Genomic DNA, 25,411 nt, shown 5'->3' on the forward strand with positions numbered 1-25,411 from the left:
ACCTCTGCTCTTAGTAAGTGCCCAGTTGCTTAACTCATTGAAATAAGTTGACAGCTTAGGCTGTCACAGATCGTACAGTATTGTAAACTCATCTTCAGGATTTTATTGTATTAATGAAGGTTATCTTCATTATTGTCTCCTAAACGATACTGTCTCCGTTGTGCTTCCTGGTTTCCTTTGTAGCAATGACTATCCCTTACTCTTCAACCACAACAACTCCAAAAACGGCGTCAGCCACTTCAGTCGCATCTTCCTCCACTTCGATGACTTCTTCCTGTAAGTAATCAGTTAAAGCTTTATTTAAAATGAATTTCAACTGGGGCTCATTATAACCCTGTATACAGTGCACAGAATAGAATAAAACCAATCATTTGATTATATATTCATACCAGGCAGGTCATTTGCTATGATTCTAAAAATTACTGTATTTTCAGCTTCATTACCTGTACATTATAAAGCCTAATATGTCTAACTGACAGCTTTATAAAGTCTTATTAGCAGTACATAAGATGTTCAGTTTCACTTGTTGCAACAACTAATACTAACCTCAGTTTGCATAGCAAGGATCAAAAATGAGGGTTTTTTTTCGCTTTTCCTCTGTGTCTCCATTACTGTCTGCGTGCCTGTTTATCCATTTCTCTGTCTGTCTGTCTGTCTCTCTGTGTCTATTCAGCTGTGGTTTGTGGCAGTGCCCCTCTGAACACTCTTCGTGTTGGGGGCAGTAGCTCTCTGGCGACTGGAGGCTTATGGCCATGGATGGCCAGTCTGCAGCGAGGAGGCAAACACGTATGTGGAGGTACACTGATCACTGAACAGTTTGTCCTGAGCTCTGCTGACTGTTTCTCCAGGTACCAGCTGAATGACAAGGTCCAATATGTAACTGAAAAATCTAAGCCAGTGGCAGCTGGTAATGGCTGTGAGTTTTCTTAATGTGACCATTTCCTCCCTTTTGCCAGCTCCACCAATGCTTCAGAATGGACCGTGTTCCTCGGTCGTCTCAATCAAAATGGTCCCAACCCTAATGAGGTCTCTCTGAGGGTGAACAACATCACGCTGAGTAACCTGACAGGCAACAATGTGGTTGTTTTGGAGCTGGCCAGCAAACCCACACTCTCAGACTTCATACAGCCCATCTGTGTGGACCTGGGTACAGAGACCTTCTCCACAGGAACACAGTGCTGGATTGTGGGCTGGGGCTCAGGACAAGGAGGAGGTAAGAATGTGTGTGTGTGTGTGTGTGTGTGTGTGTGTGTGTGTGTGTGTGTGTGTGTGTGTGTGTGTGTGTGTGTGTGTGTTCATACACACCTGCAACAGTTGCAGTTATTCCTAACAAAAATATTACCTTAAGATGGGACAAATCTTTCAACATAACCTTACTCCTTTTTTGTTCATTTTTTTCCTTCTCTCTTCCTTAGTTCAACAAACCCTTCAGGAGGTCCAGACTACCGTGGTGGATTGTGGGAGCTCAGCCTCCCCTGAGAATATCTGCACTGGTTTTGTGACTTTACAGCAGGTATTTCATCGCTATATTGGTCTTTTTCATGTACTGAGCAGAACTACTCCAAGCAAAACTGTTATCTGATTGTAACAAAAGTAACCGAACTAATCAACATAATATTTTGAAATTTTGACATGTATGATTATAAGCATCCAGAGATTTTTGTCTCTCTGGTTTCTGTCCCAAATATTAATTTATTTGTTCAGACTAACTTTCAGAACAATGTTTAAAACCTGAGAGTTTTAAATGAAAATATTGTGCAAACTCATTGACTAAATCAAATATTATTATTTCAACGTACGTTAAGTTGTGTTGTCATGTTAGTAGCATATGCTTGATCTGCCATAGTCAAAATTCAGTCTAGGCTAGGGTTCGGGAAAATATTTTTCATGTAAACTGAACTACAATGGAAACTGCTTATAGTGATCACGTCTGTCTGGGTGAAACTGATCACTATAAGCAGACGATCATTATAACCAATTACCGTCAAATTGACATCTGTATATTTATTACATTAATATAAAGTAATGAAATGGACAGCATCGCTATTTATGGAATTTTATGGACTCTTTCAAAATGTAATAGGCTAGGCCTACAGCTGTTTCAAATGCTTTTCAAATTACGTACTGTACGAATTAAATTACGGAACCGTGTATAATTTAAATACACTGTAATACAGTACAGTACTGTATATAAAATATAGTTTATTGTTGTTCAAATTATAATTAGGTTTTAACAACTTAACAGAGTTGAAATTAGACTGTAGGTTATCAGTGCCAAAACTGGTAGCCGAATTTGAAATCAAGCTTATCCGTAAAATATTCTGAGGAACACAAAGTTTCGCTGCTGCATCTCGTTGGCTGTTTTTTGGCAGTCTGTTATAAGCTTCGATGAGTCTAACGTTTGTCACTGAGACAAAATGACTTTCTTTTTCCCGTTAGGATTTCTGTGCACGCAGCATTAGCCTCAAGTGGTTAGCCGGATGCAGGCGGTAAAAAAGAAAAGGATTACCTTAGTTTTGAATTTTATCCATATGTTGTCATGTGTACAAAAGGCCCAGAATGAACACTGTAAGCAGACGACTTGATTGCTATAAGCGAATTACGCAGTACTATACTTATATAGAAATGATTTTGTCCCAAGCTTTTTGATCCATATAAGTGGTTGATCACTATAACCGTTATCACTATGAGCGGTTTCCACTGTAATTCTTTCATGCGGTCCATAATAGGCAGCATTATGTGTTTCACTATCTCTTTCCATGCCTTTCTCTCTCTTTCTCTCTTTCTCTCTCTCTTTCAGGGTGATGATGGGGGCCCTCTGATGTGTAAGCAGGGCCTGGCATGGTTCCAGCCTGCAGTTTTGACTGTAGTTAACAGTACCTCAAGCAGCAGTAGTCGCAGGAACAATACCAGTGGCTTCATGGTCTTCAACCGACTCATGCGTTATAACAGCTTTCTGCGCAAAGCTGTCGACAGCCTCCCTTCACCAGCCTTTGACAACTCATCCTCTGTCCCCAACAGCACTGTGTCCCCAACAACCACAACCGTGGAAACCACCCCAGGAGCTGGAACATCTCTCTCCCTTTCGCTCACCTTCCTTCTCCTTCTTTCACTCCCTACTTTCCTCCAAGCCATTTTTTAGGTCGTGGGATATTAAGTTGCCCATAATTTGTCAGACTAATCACGTAGTCTGTAACCACTGTTTTATAATTTAAAGATGTGAGATTATATTGGATGACAGGGATCCTCTGGGTAGTATTCTGGAGGCCTCATCTTGTAATAATTGTTTATGTTTATGCTGATGCTTTGATTCCGTCTTACTGCTGTTTCTCACTGACTTGTTAAATTCCATCTCAGTTCTCCATCATAACATGCTTTTTCATCTCCCCAAAAAAAAAAAAAAGTAAAAGACAGAAAAGCTTTTGTGCTTCAAACTTGGCACAGTGGCCAGAAATTGAGACACATTGATTTATAAAACACTACGATGCTTGACACTGTGATGCTTTATAAGTTGCAGAATACATCTTGTAATAAATGTAGAATTCCTTGCAGAAAGAGAAGAGACACTGAAGGAGACAGACAGATAGAAAATGCAACTTCGTCAATGTAGCCATTTATTCTGAAGTTATGTAAAGCACTTTTTTCTGTCCTTGGCTGTTCAGGAAACTGTTTAAATTATGAGCCATGTTAGATCAATAAATGTATGAGTTATTTCTCTCTCATAACTCTCCATTTCATTATCACTACGTACCAAAACCACTGAACATACAAAATTAGACAAACTTTTTACCTCACAAAATGACTCTGTATGATATGTATGCTTGGCTTCAGAGTGTTCTTATTCTGGTGTGATTTGTTCAATATGTAATAAAATACAGGACTTATCATAGCATTTTAGGAACTGCCAGTTTAGGGCAAGCTGCTTAAGAAAATATAACAAATAAAGCCACCAGTTATTCTACAAAACTCAGCTCAGAGAAATGAACGCTACAGTGAAATATGGCGAGCTACAGTTCAAGCTACAAGGCAAAAAACAACTGGTTACACTGAGGCCATTTTATGACTGATGTCAAGTCTGAGGCTAACTGAAGTAGTAATAGTCACCAGTCAAACAATTGGTTCTAATAATTGTTTCTATTAAAACAGGGGGCACAAAATACCTGTATTTATGTTACACTTGTCTTCATGAACTGGGTTTAATTGTCACAATGCTAGACCTGGTGGGCTTTGAACCTGGGTTGCCAGGGCAGAAGACCAATCACCAGTAAACGTCCCCACTCAGGATTAGAGAGAACCCAGTTGCAGAGTCAGACACGGGAGAGAAGGTAGATCTCAAAAAGGGTTTTTAATGGAACACAAAATCTCAAAAGTCCAGAAAAAAGAAAGCAGCTCAATCCAAAAGAAAAACAGAAAAGAGATCAATTAGGAAAAAAAAAAAAAAAACTTAGGCAAAAAGGCTTTTTCAAAAAACAAGCAATACAAGTCAAAAAGTGAAAACAGGCACAATCCAAAAAGGCAAACAAAAACATTTCTCCAAAAACCAAAACGCTACACAGTCCAACCAAAAAAACAAGAACTCCGATATCTTACGTGAACCAGGACTCACGAACACAGGGGAAAATGGCTCAAAGACTAAGCAACGGGTGAACGAAACACCATGGTTTAAATAGACAGCCACGACAAGACACAGGTGATACACGTACATCAATAATGAACAACAGGGAAACTGAACATGTGACAAGGACAAAACAAAAAGACTGAGGACCCCTATGGCCAAAAAAGGAATGACACCCCACAGTCATGACACTAATATAGCAACACCCCCAAAAGAAGTTCAACATAAAATAATTCACAAATCTTGCCAGCTGTCCTTAAAAATTAATTGCGGATCTCCACTATGGTGCCACCTTCGTTAAAAAAGAAAAGAAAAGAAAAGAAAAGAAAAGAAAAGAAAAGAAAAGAAAAGAAAAGAAAAGGGAAAAAAAAGCTCCACTGTGCTGACTGAGAATCAGTCCCGAGAGAAAAGTGGCAAAAAAATCCATACCACCCGGTCTACACAACATGAAAACATGCCTGACAGTAAATTTGCATAGAAGCAGTATGAAGTGAAGAATGTCTCCTTTAAAAACATCCAGTTCAACCGGTTGTGTACATTTATATAAGATCTGATTTTGACTGGGCAGAATATATTTTAGTGTCTTCCAGTACCTTCTTGAATATAAATTGCTGTGTTTCTGTGGGTGAAAATTCTCAGCCTGGGCCAGATCTGACCGAGTCCCAACACCACACGGTACCTGTTCTGAGACAAAACAATAGGAGTCTAATATTGAGTCCGATGCAGTGTAAGTTTATTGTATAGTTCAAAAGGCATACAACAAACTGAGTCAGGTCCCGGGGAGTGACTGACGCGTTCTCACAAAGCACCGATTTTTATACATGTTCTCTCCAAAAATGATACACATTACCTCATCTCTTTGTATGTGGGGCGCCTCTGCCGGCCCATCCTCACAGATTCCCTCTCAACTCTGATTTACGTTACATCATTATTGCTTATTTCCTTTACATCTAGCATACGCTGTCACCAATATTTACTGCCCTGCTCATTAGTGGAATAAGACGTACCATGAAACCTTGAACATTTCACCCTCTACATGCATTATTACTGACCACGACACTCTGGCAGAGGCGCCTTTCTTATCTCACATGCAGTCCCTAAAGGGCCTCACAGGCATCTTCTTTTTGAACGCGGAGAACTTGATATTTCTTGTAATACAAAAGATTGTATAGTTATAACTTTTAATATAAATGACTACAGTGACTCACCCCTATAATAATGAATACATTATTGTTACATTGTTTATCATGGTTGCTAAAATGGTTATCTTAAGGGAGCGTATTATTTCTCCAACATTTCAACTGACAGTAGTGATTGTTCAGGTCTCTGGTGTAATCTGACTTGTGTCCCTGGTGTGTTTTTCCTTTGGTCTTAGTCGTTGGAGCTTGCAGAAGAAACCATGCTCTTGCAGAAACCATGAGTTACAAGGGCAAACATGTCTAAGCACGTTAAATTCCTCAACATCTTAAGATACGTTGATAAATTAACTGGCCACTGAAATACACTTAATTGAAGTCTTCCTAGGGACAGCTGTTCCTTAGGTATATTTTCTGAATTTAACGTCATGGTGTAACATAAGCCGTTTTGACTCCTACTTTCCAATGTTAAAATCTAGTTTTGGATATTGAATCACTTCGAAATGGTTTTGATGACAAAATAAGTTAGTGTCTGACACAAACAGTACAATTGTGTGAAGCTCTGTAGCTCTGATTCTTTTCATTAGACTACGTTGAGCATAAAATACCCTCCTTAGTTAGCCTATCTGCCTGTATTATTCTCTCACAACGACCGCGTTACGTAATCTGGCAGGCGTTATGACCCGACAGGTTTCCATCTGCCCGTTCAACTCTGCTAAAACTTCAGAAGACCCACTAGACCAGACTTTTCCGTCCCCTCCTCTCGACTCCTCAAACACCGGAGGCCGGGCCAAGGCGCCGTACGTGCAGGCAGACATGATCACCCGCTGCTCATCGCTGAATAACTGACACAGCTCTTCATCGGTCGGTAGTTTGGTTGCAACAAGGGCCCAGAGGTTCCGAAGGGAGGCAGGAATATGGCCCAGCCTGCGGAAAACGCAAGTGTAGCCCGGCTCGCTTTGTCTCTATTAGTCGCTCTGTTCGCCGTAATTTCCGTGAAAGCTCAATACGAGAAGTACAGCTTTAAGAGTTTTCCTCAGTCTGACTTGATGCCACTGGAGTCAGCGTACGGGTACGCGCTTGACCAGTATGCCTCTCAGAACTGGAGAGAAAGTATAAAATATTTGGAACTGAGTTTGCGGCTTCACAGGTTGCTGAAAGACAGTGAGACATATTGTAACCAGAACTGCAGTCTGGTCAGCCGAGACAACGATGAGCTGTATTCTGACACCACGCTCCGAATCATGGGGCATTTCTTACTACGGGCGGCGTGCCTCAAAAAGTGCAAAGCGAACTTTCCAGTATTCACCTTAACTTATCCCAAACGAGAAACTCTTGAAGCTTTTGAGAAAAGGATACCATATCGCTACCTACAGTACGCGTATTACCAGGTAAGGGAAAGGCCTAGGGTTAATATTTAGTTATTGCTTTTAGACTTTTATCGGTGAAGGGTTGGAGGTATGCTATGGTTTAACAATTTTAATATATGGGGAATTGTATTTGTTTACTCTTAGGCTTTTTTCTAGCCTGTAGGTATCTATGACATCTTATAATTTTTAGATATGTTTCTCAACCTAAGTTCGAAATATTCGCTGTCTCTACGGATGTATTAAACGTACTGTGTCAGACGAATGGGACCATTTCTTTAACAATGACTCCTAGGTGACGTTCTGGGCAAGTATGTGAGAAAATGTTGTAATTCCACCATGTGTGATATCCACGTAGCCAAGCGATTGCCTAGAAAACACTGGCAAAGCTAAGTGCGTCGCAGTCTGTACACGAAATTCCCTCAGCCCTGCATGCTTGATTAAAAAGTTGAATTTTTTTGACTCGGTGCAGCCCTCTAGCCGTAAGCGAAGCACATCCAACACCGACGTGAACACATGCCACGTACACCCAGTCTGCGCCCCATTAAACACTGCAAACTCCCCCCATTGCGATATGCTGCTTAAACAATAGCCCCATTTTTCTCCTGTACGATCCACGGGAACCGAAGCCGGCAGGGAACAGACCACGGTGCTTCACTCTGTTTTATTGCATGAACTCGCGTTATTTCAATCTCGTCACTTTGATGAAAGCCTATGATGAATTCTCTTAAAACAGCTTGATATACCGCTTGAATGACTTGTTCTTTATTGATGTACCAAAACAAATTGTTGCTAGGCGTCAGGTTGACCCCCCTAATTGAACCCGAAGTGGACCGCTAAGTGGAATAGATCAACTGTGCCATGTTTGTCCTGGTTCAGGTGACCTTAGCTATGTCGTGGAGCACAGGCTGACCTCTCCTGATTTTTTGTTTTCATCTCCATCAGAGAAGCTGAGGTGTCTGGTATAGGCCATTTACAGCTTTGAATAACTGCACTTTCCCCAAATCTCATTTAAATAACTCCAACACATGTATAGAACACACCTGTAAAAGTCCAGATTTACATGGATATCACAGGAGATCTTATTTTTAGTGGGAGGTCAGAGATCATCCTCTGTCCCCATGTATAACTGGACAAATGGGCACAGTCAGGAATATGGGAGAGGATGCACACTCACACACTTTCTCTCTCTCTCTCTCTGTCCCTCCCTTTCTAGTGCTGTCACTGTAACTCCATTTGTTTGAACAGTAAGGTGGAGCGCTGACTTGGGAAAACATCAGCTGCTTAGTGTAACAATTACTCTGTACAGAGAGCAGTGTTGTAGGGGGGTATAGCTCAGTGGTAGAGCATTTGACTGCAGATCAAGAGGTCCCCGGTTCAAATCCGGGTGCCCCCTCTTTTTTTCTTTTTTTTTTTTGTTGTTCCCCCAAAAACAACTGAGTGCTAAGCAGAATTTAGTATGTGATGCAAAGCCTGTGCTGGTACCTGATAAGGCAGGCTTTACAAAGCTTGAATAAATATCTGAGACTAAACGAAGGACACTGGATACTGGAGGTATGTGATTATTTTTTTTTGTGTGGGTTTGCAGTTGAACCATTTGGAAAAAGCTGTTTCAGCAGCACACACCTACCTCCAGAAAAACCCCAGTGACCCTCTGCTCTCAAAGAACATGAACTATTACAAGAGCCTGTTTGATATAGAGGAATATCTCATCGACCATGAAGAGAGACCGTATGAGGTAACCTGCACACACACACACACACACACACACACACACACAAACATAATTGATTCAGATGTATTGTTATTTAGTTACACTGTAAAGCCAGAATTAAATTCTTTCTTTCTTTCTTTCTTTCTCTCGCTCTCTCTCTCTTTCAGGCTATTTTTCTGAAAGCAGTGAAGCTCTATAATTCTGGCGATTTCAGCAGCAGTGCCCGAGATATGGAGCAGGCGGCCGTGGACTATTTTAAATCCTATGACCAGTGTCTCGCTGCCTGCGAGGGCTCGTACGAGGTCGTCGAGTATAAAGACTTCTACGCCACCCTGGCGGGTCAGTGGGGCTCCGCTGCCCATCCACTCGAAAACCTCCCCACCCTTAACGGTCAATTTTACGACTATCAGAAGGGAATAATGAGGATCACCTTGAATGGACGTGTTTGAAGGATTTGTTCATGCGAGGCATTAAAAATAAATAATGTTCCTTCCCCCTCTCCATTACGTCTGTCTTCATCCCTTCTTGTAATGACACTCTCTCTCTCTCTCTCTCTCTCTCTCTCTCTCTTTCTGTAGAACTGTATATGGATGTGCTCCGGTGTAAGGTGAAATGTGAGGAGAACCTTATGCCCAATGTGGGCGGATTCTTTGTGGAGAAGTTTGTCGCTACCATGTATCACTACATGCAGTTTGCCTATTATAAGTGTGAGTAACACACACGCACACACACACACACATAGACACGTGCTGCTTTAATGTTTAGTTAATCAAGGTGTTCATGTTGTCTATGGTCTATGTTTACTATCATTTTTTTTTTATCTATTTATTTCCTTCAATATCATTTCCTCTCTCTCTCTCTCTCTGTCTGTGCGTGGGCGTTGGTGTGGGTGTGTCTGTTTGTGTGGGTGTGGGTGTGTCCGTGGGTGTGGGTGTTGACAGTAAATGACGTGCGTAACTCTGCGCCCTGCGCTGCCAGCTATATGATGTTCGATCCGACTGATCAGGTGATGCAGCAGAACGTAGCCTACTACAGATTCTACAGAGAACAATGGGGATTGGAGGATGAGCACTTTAAGCCACGTCCTGTGAGTACACACACACGCACACACACACAGGTATACACACATACACACACACACACACACACTCACTCACAGTCTCACATGTTTCTCTATATATCGTCCCTCTGGCCCCCATTTTATTGTTATTGAAGAATTATAAAGTTCTAGTTCTAGTTCTACTAAGGAATAATAAAGTTCTAGTACTAGTTCTACTGAAGAATAATAAAGTTCTAGTTCTAATCTGTAGCCTAATCATAACCAAAAAGGAATATTTGAATATTTGAAAAACTTTTGTTTTTGCCAGTATTTTTCAGAAAAGGTTTTTTTTTTTTCAAGTGGGGGGGGCAGCAGACGTCCCCTCAGGGTCCTCACTTGCCCAATGTTTTTATTTATATTTTTATGGGGACATTTGGTCCACGCGATGCGACAAGTACACGCTCATGTACACACGAATATACACAAAAACACACATACTCAATACTGCTTCTGTAGCCAGGACTTGAGCCACGACACCAAGCAAACGTAGCAATTAAAGAATCATGTAATTCTGTGGTTTTCACTGTTGTATCCCCAAACCATTCCATAAGTGTGTAAAAAAACACTCAAACTCACACAAGCGCGCCCACACACACACACACACACACACACAGGCACACACACAGTAATTACTTTAAACACAACTTTCAAACCCTTTCAGTCTACGCTGTGAAACTGTAACCTTCTGGAAGTATGTGTTTTTCTCTCTCTTTTCTCCTCCTTTCTCACCCATAATGTTTCTCGACTCTACTTGTTAACACTTTTTTGAAGCCAGGGTTGAAAAAAGGAAGTTATAAAATGTATGCTTAAGGGAAGAAAAAAACGTAAAAAACAAACTTGTGAACTTGTCTATACATAGCAGTTTTACAGTATGCGTACTGTTTGCTGAATTGGATGGGTTTTGGAACATTCGTGTGTTTACAATGATAATCGCCTATCATAAGGCTATAGGTGTGGTGTATGTGTGACTGAATATGTATTTTTTTGCTTTGTTTTGTTTTGTTCACAGGAAGCTCTGAGATACTTTAACCAAACCAGCAAACAAAAAGAGATGTTGGAATTTGCTCAGAATTACCTGCAGACAGATGATGAGGTTAGAATACTACTCACACACTCAGACACACACACACACACACACACACACACGTGTGTGGGGGAACTGGGGGGAAATGTCTGAAGTCCTGGGCCACTGTTAGAGAGAGAGAGAAAGAAGAAGAAAAGACTAGAGCAGAAGAGTAGAAGTGCTTCATAAGATTGTGCTGTGTGTGTGTGTGTGTGTGTGTGTGTGTGTGTATAAGGATATGAAAGCGAGAATTTGTGTGTTTATCTTTCCTCCAAGTGAGTGTGGTATGTTACGAGGAGGTGTGAAAGACTTGTGAAAGGTTACAGACAAACAACAGACAGAAACACACAGGCTAGGCTACAGGGCAATCAAGTTGAGCCTCTAGCTAACTTCCTTTGTTATCGTGTATGTGTGTGTGTGTGTGTGTGTGTGCGTGTGTGTGCGCGCGTGTAACTTTCTCTGTACTCTGTATCCAGGGCATTGTAGCTCCAGAGGAGGTTGTGTCTGGTCCATCTGCGTCCCCAGATTCGGAGTTTGAGGGCCAGGGAGATTATGAGGAGTCTTTCCTGGCCGACTGGTGGCAGGAGCCCAAAACCAAAGGAGACACAGGAGAGCCTGCCGAGTAGCCCCAAATACACACACACATCAGGGGCCCATTAATGTGCTTTTAAAGACACACACACTCTCTCACACACACATACACACACACACACACACACACACACACAAACAAACGACTGGGATGTGGCCTCAGACTGTGTTTTCCCCAGAATATCAAAAATGTACTTTTTGATAATCTGTGCAATATTATGTGAAGTTTAATCTTTTTTTTTTTTTTTTTTTTTTTTTTTTATAGAATATAAAGTTGTTAATATTCTTTCTATTTGTATTGTTGCTATTATTGTTATCAATGTTGTCGTTGACATTTTAATTTAATGAAATGGCTCATGCCAAAAAAAAAAAAAAAAAAGTCATATTGTTATTGGAACAATGTGCCTTATATTTTTTGTGACACTGAAACGTGTAACTTCTCCGAGGCAAGACGACACATAGCACAGAAAAGAGGAGGGCAGCACCCCCAACGTCAGGGACAAATCTCAAAGCCTGTCAAGTAAGAGCCAAAAGAACAAGAACAATAAACGAAGACAGTTTTATTTTAACACAATCACAACCCAGTTGGTGTTTATTTTTTTTCTTTTACTCGCGTGTTCATACATTAGTTGATTAGGGATTTACACTTTGCTTTTGCATCAAATGTAATCCTCCAACTGACGCCGAGGGTTGGCTCTTAACAGTGACCGTTAACAGTTCAAAGCTATTCAAGGTGATTTTATTTTTTCACATACATTTTCACATACATCAAATTATGAAAAAACTCATATACCCTCAAAGTATTTCATGTGAGAGCTCCGAATCAGTGGTTTTGCATAATCTAACTCTTCATCATTCTAACCTATCACTAACCTGGCTGTCAATCAACTCACATTTAATTAGTTAAATGATAAGTGTTATTGGGTGCTAACTGATTGGGCGCATCAGGACAAAACCTCAGTATATGTTTAGGTAAGGTGTACTGACCTCTTGCTGTCAGACCATGGAATTACATGCCTGAAATAATGCAAAAAACTAGGTGCTTTGAAATACATTGTGTTGTAGTTACTATGCAGTTACACGTGAACAAAGCAGTTATTACAACGGCCACTGCACATATTGAACTGACAGTCAAACAAACCTAAATCATATACATATCTAATATAAGGAAAACACCCTCAATAGTTTATCTCCCTTGACTTTTAAAGATTCAATTTATGAATTTCTGCAACAGAAGAATTGAGTGAAAAATGAAAATTCCCGATGAAACAAGAACAGATTCATTCATTTCACAGTCAGGTAATGACGCAGGATCTATCTCTTTCTCTCTCTCACACACACACACACACACACACACGTACAGACCTTGAACATTTGAATTTAATTCCTAAATTTTATTGTTTGCTTTCATGGGTATTCATTTACATACATTGTTGATTCATTCATTCCATTGAAGGATAAGTTTAAAAAGATCGCTTTAAAAAGACCATGTAGGCTGTCTCCACTGTGTGAATTCAGTCTTTCTCCATTTCATTTTTACTCTGAAGCTAAAAATCTAGATTTAGTGTGAAACTTGCTCTATGTCTCACCCACCCTCCCCTCCCCACACACACCCAATCACCTCCCCCTAACTGTAACAGTGTTAGTGCATCTTTCTTAGTGCAAAACTACTGGTCTGGAATCAGCCGCTCTTTCACACACCTGTGTTTTCAGGTTTCCCCCAAACGCATTTCCAACATTTGCCAAAACAACCTCTTCTGTCCTGCTGCAACCCCCCCCCCCCCCCACCCCCACCCGCCATTCAGTCACACATTCAATTTGTACACCCGCCGTGTCTATCGAACGCAGCTTTTTCAGGCGGCATTTTTAGCACGCTTAAAACATTGCATGCGGCACTCATAAACCTCATGTGAGAGAAAAAAACCCAAAAAACCAAAAAAAAACAACAACAACGAAAACATGATTCTGTGACGTGTGGACTCTGTTCTCAGTCTGGGGCGTTTTTGGGGGGGGGGGGGGGGGGGGGGTGAGCTTGTACACGGTGACGATGAAGTCGTTCAGACAGAAGCGTCACTCTGGTTTTCATGTATTGCTTATGAATGCCTTACACGCTTAACGTGCACTGGTACGTCCGCCGAGGGGCCGCTTTATGAAGACTTAAGAATGTGTATTGCATACCTGTGGTTTGCTTTCGCCGCAGTTCGAGATGCTGTGCGTAGCTGCACTGATGTATACTGTTACTCTTTAATCTCATTTACAGCGCGAGTCTACACAGCCTGCAGTGTCAAAGGTCAACCCAAGGCTTTAACGCTATTAACAAATATACAAGATTAAGAGTGATGGAGAAATAAAAACATAGATAGATAGATAGATAGATGGACAGATGGTGAGATGAGATGGGTAAGGGTCATGGTTAGCGACATTTTATGATGGCCCAGGTCAAACTCATTTGTACTCACAATGCATTTCATTAAAACATTTTTAAAGTTTTAAATAGTTCACATATATCTTGAAAATGTTGACATAATCATGTGCATATGTGTGAACACCCAAAGGGTTCTGCTCACTTCATTTGCATCGAGAATTTTTTTTTTTCTCTTTTTGTGTGTGTCAGTATTCACAGAACAAAGACAATCGATTCAAACAAGTAATAGATCAAAACCAAATCTTCATTCACCCATTCATTCACCAGCGAAAGTCAGCAAAAAAAAAAAAAGAAATCTACACTCTCTCAGCCACTCCAACATGTAAACTTTTGTAACTACACAAAATGGCATTTCAAACTATCGCTGTCAAACTTTGGACCTCTTTAAAAGTGTCTTTTTTTTTTTAAACTGTACAGAATTGGTTAACAATAGAATGTGGAATGTTATTGTGTTTGTGATACAGAACACTTTAAACATGGTCCCTGCCTTCCATACAGATACAAAGACTGGCAAACTAAACAGGAGGATCCCAAAACCACAGACATTGTGTCTAAGCCTGTCTCAACTTCTCTCTCTCTCTCTCTCACACACACACACACACACACACACACACACACACACACACACATAGACACCCCTACCCTCTCACATACATTTCAAACACTTACAGTCAAACTGTGGAATCTAAACACCAAGTGTCACTCTTAAAATAAAGACAGGTAAAACAAACACTGGTCCGACAGTTAAATCTAGAGGGTCAACATCTCTATTTAAACATCTTGTCAAGTGTCATTTAGACTCACATTCTATTTTTTTTTCTCTTTTTCTTTGGGAAATGTGAGGCAGTACAGAAGTCTCTCCATGGCCAACCACAGCAAAGTTGCCATGGTGACCTACAGTTAATGTTTATGTTTTTCACTGGTTGTTAGGAAGAATTGTCCTCCCAGTGGTAATCCAATCATTAACGTAGGCTTCTTTAAAGAGGTAAAAGGCCTCGTATCATTCAAATGTTTTAATGCATGCAAAATGCAGTCATACGAGTTTCTCTGACTGTCTTCCTGGTCCCATAGAATCCATTAGAGTACTGAGTTTATGGTACAGTCCACAGCAGTAGGTTTGATAAGGGGTCCAAACCCATCAGCAGACCACCTCAAGGAAACGTAGTCTGGAAGAAAGCATGAACCCTCAATCTGTGAGGACTTGGTCCACCATTGATAATATTGTTCTCCACTGGACATTCCAGAGTGGTTACACACACACACACACACACAGATACACACACACACACACACGCACACACAGATACACAGTCTTGACCCCAGCACCAGTTTGTCAGTGAACTTCTGAGCACCTTTCTCATCTTGTTCTGTGCATGGCTAAGTCGCCAACCATGAGACTGGCTGCCACTTGGAGGGATGTGATAGGCTGGGATGTGGTGGCAGGAGGTACTCCACTGGCCAATGGGGAGCGTGGTGATTGACTGACAGACAGACAAAGGGGCCTACTGGAGACATGATACTGTTGGAAGCAGTACTTCAAGAAGAGAGTGGAAGACTTCGGCTCCAATGTTGATAGGACACAGTGAAGGATAAAGACAGACAGACAAACAAGGGAAGACAAACAACTTATCCTCCACCAGATCTGGCAAAAGAAAAGAGAGAGTATAAGATCATCAGCAAAGAAAATCATACAAAATACAGATAGTTGATGTTGAACAAAGGATGTGAAAATTAGAACCGGGAGGAGCAATGCATTGTGGATGAAGATGTTATGGCATGATGTAGCATTTCATACGCAGTCTGGACAAGAGGACAGGGAACTGCAGTGATTCTTGGGTAGTCGGGAAAGGGCTGCAGTCAGAGAATGGAGCAATGAAAAACAAGATGCTGAAATGCATTGTGAGTTCATGTGATCAGACTCCATGATCCATGCCGAGATGGGATGAGAGAAGAGCGAGAGCAACAAATGTCACTCTGGCCCGTTAGAGGCGGAGTCATACCTTCCTCTTCGGATATTTCTTCAGTCCGGTAGTAAGGACAGAGAGAGAGAGAGAGAAAGCAAAAGAGAGAGAGAGAGAGAGAGAGACAAATGAGTAAAGACAGAAAAAATCCTGTCTGCATGTTACAGCACCAATTACATTAACAATATACTCAGCTGACATGTAATACTGATCTAAGATCAGTTTGTATAATTCATAATGACTAATGTCATCACCTTTTTTCCTTTATCAACAAACTCTGAAGGGTGCTTCCTCTAGCTGATGCTCATCGATAAAGCCATATTATACAGTAACAGCCCGTTAGCTTTGAATGATCAGCATGGTAAATTCTGCAGCACTATCTGTACAGCCCATGCAAAGTGACGTCATATATTACACTACCAATTTTATTTGGATTACAAAACTTTATTTAACTTTGTTCCTGTTAGACAAATGCATATTTTGCTGTAGAACTTTTTACAGAGGCATTCTCAGTCACAGACACGCATCCATGTGGAACTCCGTGTGGGTTCTGAACCCATTACCCTCTGGACATTTTAGCCTCTAGGTCCAGATCCCATAACCTTGGGTTCCTCAAATCCAGTCATAAAAATTTGCTATCGATCAAAACTGCAATTGGATGAAGGTGTAGATCTGTTGCCCAAGATTTAAAAAAAAAAATGTAAAAATGGATAAGTCTTGATTTGAGGAACCCTACTGTAACCTACCCAGCAGCCACATTCTGTAGCTCCCAGTTTGGGCCGTGCTTCAGAGGACATCCATGATTATACACAATGTCTTTTACTTCTTTGCTTGTGATAATCAGAGGATGTATGGGTTCGAATCCCACACTGCATCACTTAAGGCGAATAAGGTGCTTTTGTAGCCTGGGGCGGAGTTTCTTTACTATTCAAACAACCAATAGAAAACTGTGTGACCTTCTTTAAAGGAGACTGAGGGGACCCCTCTTGGCTTTAAACCACTACTATAAGGGCATGGAGATTATGGCATAGGATGGAGTGTAAATACACAGGGAGTATGATGTAGAGTTGAGGTACTGATAAAAAGGAAGGAAGCAAGGGAGCAGGATATGATCCTAGTGAGTTTTTTTTTTTTTAGGAATGTGGGATGTGGAGTTACACTAGAGGGATTCAAGCAGTAATTAAGGAAATTGGGATGTGGTGTTACACTATAGGGCTGTCAGGGAATATTTTAAGAGTGTTACTCGTGAAGTTGTTAGGGAGTATTATAGGAATGTGGGATGTGGTGTTACACGGTAGGGCTGTTAAGGAATACTATAGGAAGGTGAGATGTGGAATTACACTCGAGGGTTTCTAGGGAATATTACAGGAATGCGGGATGTGGAGTTACACTCTGTAGGGTTGTTATGGGAATATTACAGGAATATGGGATGTGGTGTTACACCACAGGGTTGTTAGGAAAGGCTATCGTGTTAAAGTGAACAGTGCATTGTCTGGACAGTAAAAAGAGCGGGTTTTAGGATTATGTAGAGGTTTAGGCAGTGCTAAGATAAAGTGAGCGTAGGGGAAGAGGAGATGCAATATAATGTAGTGTTTAAGCGAATTTATGTGCATTAAGTATAAGACGATGGAAAGGTCGCTTTTATGTTAAGGGATATTAGTGGATGTAAGCCACAGGAGGATGGTTGACTGTATGATTAGGGGGCGGGGTTTGGTGGTTAAGATATGGGGTGCAACAGGTTCGAGTGCGTTGTGCTCCCTGAATTGACCCCAACACCGAGAGATGCCCCCCTTTGTCATCTCCTTCGTTAAGCTCTTTGTTGAGTTCAGAATACGTGCATGTGTTTACCTTCGTCATGAATGAACAATTTATTTTAAACTCCGCCCCATGTTAACAACAATTACTACAGATCATAAACCATACCTTAAAACAGACCTCTATGTGAATACAAGACTTTCAGCTGGACTAAATACAGTATATTGTGTGTGTGTGTGTGTGTATATATATATATATATATATATATACACAGTAAAACCTGCCTGTTGGCGTCTTCTTTTTTGTTTCTTTGTACACTAAAGACCTGAGCTATACAGTTAATAATCCAAGGACTCCCACTGTTAACATTATACACACTATCATTTCAATGAAATTCGATCAATAAATTGAGGATCTATTATCTGACCTGACAATTTACTGTGGGAATTTTTTGGGTACTGCAATTTCTTTTTTAAAAAAAAAATTGCATTAGAAAGAGCTATTCAACCTGAATTCCAGTCAACCTTGAATGGAATTCAAGGTTGATTCAACCTTGATTCAACTTTCAAATGAGTATCTCTGCATTATGGACAGATACATAATTCACTGACAATAGAGGTGACTGACAGAAAATGTATGGTTTATGTCTCTGAGGATTAAACATTAGCAGGCATGCATAGCAAGGCAGCAGAGTAAAAAGGCACCAGTAAGGGGACATAAGAATGTTGGGCTTTGAGGGGCTAGGGAACGTTCTGGAAAAGAGGACACTCCTAACGGAAAGCCTTGACATAAGGGTGGAGCAGTGAGGGCACAGAGGGGGAGGGAGAACTGCATATACTGTGTGATACAGCAAATCTTAAGGAAGGAAAGCATACGGAACACTGTGGGGTTCCTGGCATAACTGTATATGGAGTGATAGGGAGCATGAGAGGACCTCTCTGTGTGTGTGTGTGTGTGTGTGTGTGTGTGTGTGTGTGTGTGTGTGTGTGTGTGTGTGTGTGTGCGCGCGCGCGCCCCATGTATTGCTATGTTTTTAGGGACCATCAAGTCCCCAGTAAGATAGCATAATCTGGAAAAAGTGCCCGGTGGGGACCAAATTGCTGGTCCCCACTTGGAGAACAACGCTTTTCTAAACTATATTGTTGTTACTGATAAAACAAAAAGTGTAAAAACTTTGGTTAAGGTTAAGGTTAGGGTTAGGGATAGGTTAGTATTCTTTAGTTACAGAATAATGGGAGTCAATGGGAAGTCCCCACTAGGATATGAGTGCGCGCGTGTGTGTAGAGTCTGCTATGCCTTGCTAGGCTAGGCTAGCATATCTCTCATGATAAAGGAAAAGGATTTTAAACATCACTTAAAGCTTGCCAAGTTTTACCCTCCCATCATGTGACCTGCACAGATCTTACCTGCATTTTGAAACTCATCCTCCACATCCTGTCACCTCTCAGATTTTCAGTTATCAGCGATTTGAACATTTTCTACTAGCACTTGGTTAAATTATACAGTTAGCTGCTGAGGTTTTTAGGAGCACTAGTTTGGCTGACAAAAATTCTATAATCCTGCCATGCTTGAAGTTAAACTTTTTGCCATTGTGCATCCAACAATGAGAAACTAACGTGACATAATATTTCACTTGTCCACACAGAACCAAACTGAACTGAAGGTGCATACGTTTCTGTGGCTATTGTATCGTTTTTATTAGTAGAAATGAATTAATCAACTCCGACAAATGGATAGGTGCAACTGAATAATCATCCAATGAGCAGTTTGACATGTATTGAAAAACAAGGTGTCTGGCCTGGCCTCATTATATGTTGTTGTGGGAGGGACTCTCCTTTTCTTGCTACTGCCAGTGCTCATGTCAACGCTAATGCTAATGCCAACGCTAACATTAGAATATATCTTTGTGAAAGTAAGGAAGCAATGGAATGAGTACAAAATGTCACTCTGACACCCCGCCCCCCCCCCCCCCAAAACAGGTTATATTTTAACATGTTTTTAAGATGTGCGATCTAGAAGAGGTTTGTGTGTTCGGGGATGAAAAGTCAACTGTCTTTGGGAAGGGGGGCGGTGATATAAGCAGACAGGAACAAAGAGACATGCCAGAACTCTTACTTAAATCCCCAGCCTGTGCCCCCCAGGACTATAGCTGCCAGGAGAATAGCCCCCGCAATGGAGCCTATGATAATATTGGTACCACTTGGACCTGTGGGGGAGGGGGGGGGGGGGGGGGGGGTCGGGGTAGAGAGGGAAAAAGGGGGGTGCAAGGGAAAAGAAGGGAAGAGGGGAGGGGGATGGGGTGGGGTGGGGGGTGGGACAAAACAGAACAACACCACCAAAAAAAACACACATCAGAAATAAAACACAGCATCAAACACTGTACACCAACCACCACTAGCCAACCATGGACCACCACTACTGCAAAAAAAGAGAGAGATAGAGAGAAAAAAATGGACAAAGAATAAGAAAAAGAAAAACGGGGGAGACCAAAAACCAGGGGGAAAGAAAGGCTGGGAAGGAACGAGGGATAAAAAAAAAAAACTGGGGAGACGACAGCAAAAGAAGGAGTGAGATTTCATTACTTCTTTTTTCATCGCTCTCTCTCTCTCTCTCTCTCTCTTTCTCTCTCTTTCTCTCTCTGGCATGGGGGCCAGTTGGCTTTAAGAGTCTATGTCAGGGCTCTGTCACACTGCAAGAGAGAGCGAGGAAAACACTTTGAAGAGAGAGAAATCAGACTGCTGTGTACACATACAGACACGTACATATACAGATAGAAGAGACATGTACACTCAAACACACACACACACACACACACAAACACACACACACACATACACATACAAAGAAATTGCTGACATTTATACGCTTTCCTCTTGAGCTGTGCAAATTGGAATGTTAGTTTAGTTCCACACAGAAATTTAAAAAAAAAAAAAAATCCACAGTGTTTCTGTCCGCTGGATGATTGGAAAACAGGTTCGCCACATTTCAAAAATGGAAAATAGACTTCATGTTTCAACATGATCCTAAATTCAGGAATTCTATTCTAGACGCATTCAGAGGAAAACCCGTCAGATCGGAGTGGGTCCTACACACACCTGTGCTCCTCTCAGGTAGTGGATATAAATTGTTGGCCTAAAAGACTTTTTTCAAAAGGTCACAACAGCATCGCTGCGGCACGATCGGAGCAGAGTTCGAATCGACAAACCAACAATGTGGTTCTGAAAAAGAAAACTTGTGTTTTTTTTTTTTTTATGTTTCTCCTGTGTCCACGCAGCAATGTATATGAACAGAACGTTTATCTTTGCATTTGACTTAAATCAGTGAAGGTTACCGAGGCAAGGTTAAGTTCATCTAATGAAGAAAGAAAAACAGGGTCAAATTTAGGCGGATTCAGAGGGATTTCCAGTGAGATATTTGTCTGTATTGGGCTGACGGCAGAATTCAAACATGCGGTAAGGCGTGCTACGGTAACAATGCGTGGGAGCGCTTCCTCGATCTCCATTTCGTTCTTTGCCCACCGAAAACATCAATGAGCGGTGAGCTTATTAACGTAACTCTGACTTTGAACGAGGGGTGTTCAGTCTCCATGGAAACAAAGCCCTTAATTATCTTAACTTACTCGAAGGTAAGATCAAAGGCGTGGGTCTAGACAAACCAGTAAACGATTGCTGATGTTGAAAAGATGTTAAAAAAAAAATTCACTGGCCCACCTCAAAAAGCAAAGAAGTCCAAGTCCAGACAAGTAAGAGTCATAGTAGGGACCAATGTGTGTGTGCATGTGTGTGTGTATGTGCGTATGTGTGTGTGTGTGCGTGTGTGTGTGTATGTGCGTGTGTGAGTGTGTGTGTGTGTGTGTGTGTGTGTGTGTGTGTGTGTGTGTAAAACTAAGAGACTTGAGCGGTTAGTCATGTTGTAGTGAAGTCAGGGAGAGGTACTGACCTTTCTTCTCTGGGCCCGGGGGCGGGGTGGGGTCAGGAATAGGGTCAAATACGCTACAGTCTTTCCCTGTGTAGTCCCTGTCACAAATGCATTTCACCTCATTACTGCATGTCTATACAGAGAGGGAGAGAGAGAGGGAGAGAGAGAGAGAGAGAGAGAGAGAGAGAGAGAGAGAGGGAGAGAGAGAGAGAGAGAGAGAGAGAGAGAGAAAGAGAGAGAGGGAGAGAGAGAGAGACAGAGAGAGAGAAAGAGAGAAGGAGATAGAGAGAGGGGGGCACAGAGAGAAGTTTATACATTTGGGTGGTCTTTATTGTCTCTGATTCTTTATGGTTTGTTTGTTTTGTTGGGTTTTTTTTATTTAATCTTGTTACTTTTTTGTGATACTGTATATCACTATGATTGTTAATAATGTGACCATCGTTTTGACAATACTGTAGTACAGTCATGCCAATAAAGCTTCTTTGAATTTGAATTTGAAGAGAAGTTTCAATGACAGAAACAAAACTGACATGCTCAATAAATCCACTTCAAAAAAGAGCAGGCACATAGTTGCACTTATATTTAAAACACAATATGAAGACAGATTCACAAATCAGAAATATAGTAAATTTACTATACTCCTACTCCTACTACTCAATCATTCAATCATCATGAGGTCTGAAAATTTGAGAGTTGCAGATTTTTTTCAGATCAACAGACAAACCAAATGAGAAAGGCCCTAAATCTGAGTCTTGAGGAACAGAAAAAAAATTATGCAGATACATACTTTTCCCCAAATCAAAGGACACATTTTAATTGGGGTTTTTTTATGATATGTGAGTGTATTATATTTGTTTGTGTGTGTGTGTGTGTGTGTGTGTCTAACCCCATGGTCAAAACATGTCCTTCCGTAGTTGGATCCGGGGCAGGTACTGAGGTTGAAGGAGCTTAGTGGCAGACAGCGTCGCTCAAGACACATCATATGAGGACCACAGGGTGTTCCATCCTCCACATAACCCAGATCTGAGCCGTCCTCTAACACAGCGTGGCCACCTCTAAACACACACACACACACAAGCACAAATACCAAATACATTTTTCATGTCATTTATAAAATCACATCAAGTAACAACAGTAACGAATGTTATTTCATTGTTAACACACATTCACTGCAACATCCAAATTCACAAAGACAGACTGACAGACACACACACACACACACACACACCGGCAGTCCAGGTACTTATTCTGGTGGTAAAGAGTCTGACTGGTAACCTCTCCCTGTAAGTCCCCAAATTTGGGTTTTGCCGTCATGTTAGAACAGAACAGAAATCCACACAACACGTCCCTGTGTGAAACAGAGGGGGAGACAGAGAAAGAGAGAGAGAGAGAATGAAAAGATAGGTAGTCAAAAGCAAAATGTTTAGAAACATTAGAAAACATCATAAGGATCACATCCAATAAAATGAAACACAGAATTCTTAAGGCGGGCAGTTCAGAGGCTGAAATGTTGTATGTGAGCTAAGGAAAGAAAGGAAGAGAAAGAAAGACAGGAAGAGAAAGAAAGCGGTAAAGAGTGTTATATCCTACGGTTTGTTGCACTGTAGCCAGCCTTGACCTCCAGGCCTACGACCACAGTTTCCTTTCTCTGTGCCTTCAGCGTTCAGCTTCTCATAGCAGAACCGATCCGCAGCGTCTGGGAAAAACACAATCGCACACGCACACACACACACACACACACACGCGCGCACACACACATGCACACACACAAGCACACGCCACGCACACAGACGCACGCACACGCACGCACGCACGCGCGCGCACACGCGCGCACGCACACAAGCACACACACGCACGTGCACACACACACACACACACACACACACACACACCGTCAGTCAGAGGCAAATTTGTCATAGAAAACCCTCACCCAGAAGCCCAGCAGTTGTGTCTAATACTGCACACGCTAAGATCAAAAGCGTTTCTGTTGATCATAAAAAAAAAATACTTTGAGTTAATCGATTTCTTTATTGAGACCAGATGGAAAAACAACACAGTATAGGCGTCAGGATGGCCGAGCGGTCTAAGGCGCTGCGTTCAGGTCGCAGTCTCCCCTGGAGGCGTGGGTTCGAATCCCACTTCTGACAGTAAACATTTTGGGGCAGCTGTGGCCTAAAAGTCAGTGAAGCAGGCGTGTGACCGAAAGGCTGCCAGTTCCGGCAGGAAAAATGTGGGTGGGGGGAGTGAGCAAAGCACTTTTAACCCCTAACTGCTCCCCAGGCACACTCTTGGTGTGTGTGTGCTCACTGCCTCTAGTGTGTGTTCACTCCATCAAGGATGGGTTAAATGCAGAGGATGAAATTCACTACGTCGATCAATATGGCAGTGCGCCCTGACTGCAGCGGCTACGTCAGGTCCATGGTCCGTGGTGACAGACCATTTGTATGGTCCTTGGTCCGTGGTGACGGACCATGGACCACATCAGACCTCATCTTGACCAGAGAGGCCCCTGATTGTAGAGTAGCAAGTTAGCATCATCTCTAATAGGGAACCCTAAATGTAAATGTAACCCATCAATGTGTGGAAACCACTGAAATGAAAAGAAGCAGCCAACACAAACTTTTTAGAAACTGGGCAACTTGATACCCAACATTCCACCAGAGGGCGCTATAACACAGCAAACTATGAAGTTTTAGGTTGGTTTGTAAATGTTCAACTAAAGCAGTGGCGCCAGATGGAAATTTCAGCTTTCTTTTTTTCCATAATGGATTTGTTATATTTTGTCTTTGTCGAAAAGTTTGTTACATTTTCTCAGTGGTTCAATCTTAGTGAAAAAGTGTTATTTTTGATCAGCACTTACTGTAGCCCCACAGTCCTCTGCACTGACCATCCAGCGTCCGACAACGCCCGCTGTAACAGCGGCCCTGAGAAAAAAACACCCCCCCCACGCGAGAATGAAAGACTGCGAGACAAAGAAATGAAATTCCAACTGGAGGAGTAAAGTGATCATTAAAAGTTCTGAGCGAAAAACAATATCTGAAAATTGAATGTTATTGATATCTTGTTTAATTGAATTGATATAGCTGTTTTTCAACGTAATATTGATTTGAAATGTCGATTACGTTTTACCTGATTGCTGTCACACATGTATCCATCCAATTTGTGAACATTGTGGGGACACTGGAAGAGGAACGAAACACACACTATAAATGAGTGATACTGGGCTGTGGATATACAGCTTTGACTGGGAAAACGGCAAATGAACCCTAAAGAACCGTGAGGTAGAAAAGGCAGTATTGTGGGAACTTGGGCATATTGCTCAAAAGACTCATTGTTGGCTGAAGTCAAAGGCCCTACTGCACCTGGCTGGAATCTCCAGTGCAGGTCTCCTGGATATCACAGTCATTAACAGCCTCCCTGCAAACCACGCCCCTTAGCTCATACTGAAACACACACACACACACACACACACACACACACACACACACAAACCAAATGAAGTTATGAAAAGCCCTTCAGAATGCCAAACAACAGAGTGAATGATTGAAAGAATAGAGAACAAGTCATTGAGGACCGAGAGCGCATTTCGAATCTCTCGCGGCGTAGAAAAACGAAAGACTCACCCTGCACTCCCGACAGCACAGTCCGTTGCTGCACATCGCGTCGTGTGTGAGGGTACACTTCTTACAGCAGGCCCCACCACTGCGCGCACACTCCTGTGAGCCCCCCCCCCCCCCCAAAAAAAACACACACACCCCCCGCGACAC

At 41.8% G+C, this 25,411-nt stretch overlaps 3 protein-coding genes and 2 non-coding genes across 5 annotated transcripts in view; 4 read left to right on the forward strand and 1 right to left on the reverse strand.

The window, feature by feature from the left end:
- The first annotated feature begins 185 nt into the window (after window positions 1–185).
- LOC115829800 (serine protease 27-like) lies at window positions 186–6,600 on the forward strand. Its single transcript, XM_030793964.1, has 6 exons — window positions 186–276; window positions 674–848; window positions 957–1,213; window positions 1,416–1,513; window positions 2,801–3,046; window positions 6,442–6,600. Exons 1-6 carry the CDS (start codon window positions 186–188, stop codon window positions 6,598–6,600), a joined length of 1,026 nt encoding a protein of 341 aa, XP_030649824.1.
- p3h4 (prolyl 3-hydroxylase family member 4 (inactive)) lies at window positions 6,500–11,804 on the forward strand. Its single transcript, XM_030793708.1, has 7 exons — window positions 6,500–7,142; window positions 8,707–8,856; window positions 9,000–9,171; window positions 9,411–9,539; window positions 9,774–9,919; window positions 10,941–11,024; window positions 11,471–11,804. Exons 1-7 carry the CDS (start codon window positions 6,669–6,671, stop codon window positions 11,618–11,620), a joined length of 1,305 nt encoding a protein of 434 aa, XP_030649568.1. The 5' UTR covers window positions 6,500–6,668; the 3' UTR covers window positions 11,621–11,804.
- On the forward strand, window positions 8,443–8,514 carry trnac-gca (transfer RNA cysteine (anticodon GCA)). The gene has a single exon. It is a non-coding gene; the product is annotated as a tRNA-Cys (tRNA).
- Window positions 11,805–15,979: 4,175 nt separating the features above from the next.
- The window catches only part of LOC115829801 (disintegrin and metalloproteinase domain-containing protein 11-like), a 29,541-nt gene continuing 20,109 nt past the window's right edge, over window positions 15,980–25,411 (reverse strand). The window contains exons 19-28 of the mRNA XM_030793965.1: window positions 25,268–25,360; window positions 25,007–25,087; window positions 24,774–24,824; window positions 24,505–24,568; window positions 23,235–23,340; window positions 22,873–22,992; window positions 22,531–22,699; window positions 21,666–21,777; window positions 19,842–19,932; window positions 15,980–16,028 (exon numbers count right to left, since the gene is read on the reverse strand). Coding sequence (XP_030649825.1) covers window positions 15,980–16,028; window positions 19,842–19,932; window positions 21,666–21,777; window positions 22,531–22,699; window positions 22,873–22,992; window positions 23,235–23,340; window positions 24,505–24,568; window positions 24,774–24,824; window positions 25,007–25,087; window positions 25,268–25,360 — 936 coding nt within the window. The remainder of the gene's footprint in view (window positions 16,029–19,841; window positions 19,933–21,665; window positions 21,778–22,530; window positions 22,700–22,872; window positions 22,993–23,234; window positions 23,341–24,504; window positions 24,569–24,773; window positions 24,825–25,006; window positions 25,088–25,267; window positions 25,361–25,411) is intronic.
- trnal-cag (transfer RNA leucine (anticodon CAG)) lies at window positions 23,709–23,791 on the forward strand. Its single transcript has one exon. It is a non-coding gene; the product is annotated as a tRNA-Leu (tRNA).

Source organism: Chanos chanos, chromosome 16 (genome assembly GCF_902362185.1).
Source record: "Chanos chanos chromosome 16, fChaCha1.1, whole genome shotgun sequence".
In the NCBI taxonomy this organism is placed as follows: domain Eukaryota; kingdom Metazoa; phylum Chordata; class Actinopteri; order Gonorynchiformes; family Chanidae; genus Chanos; species Chanos chanos.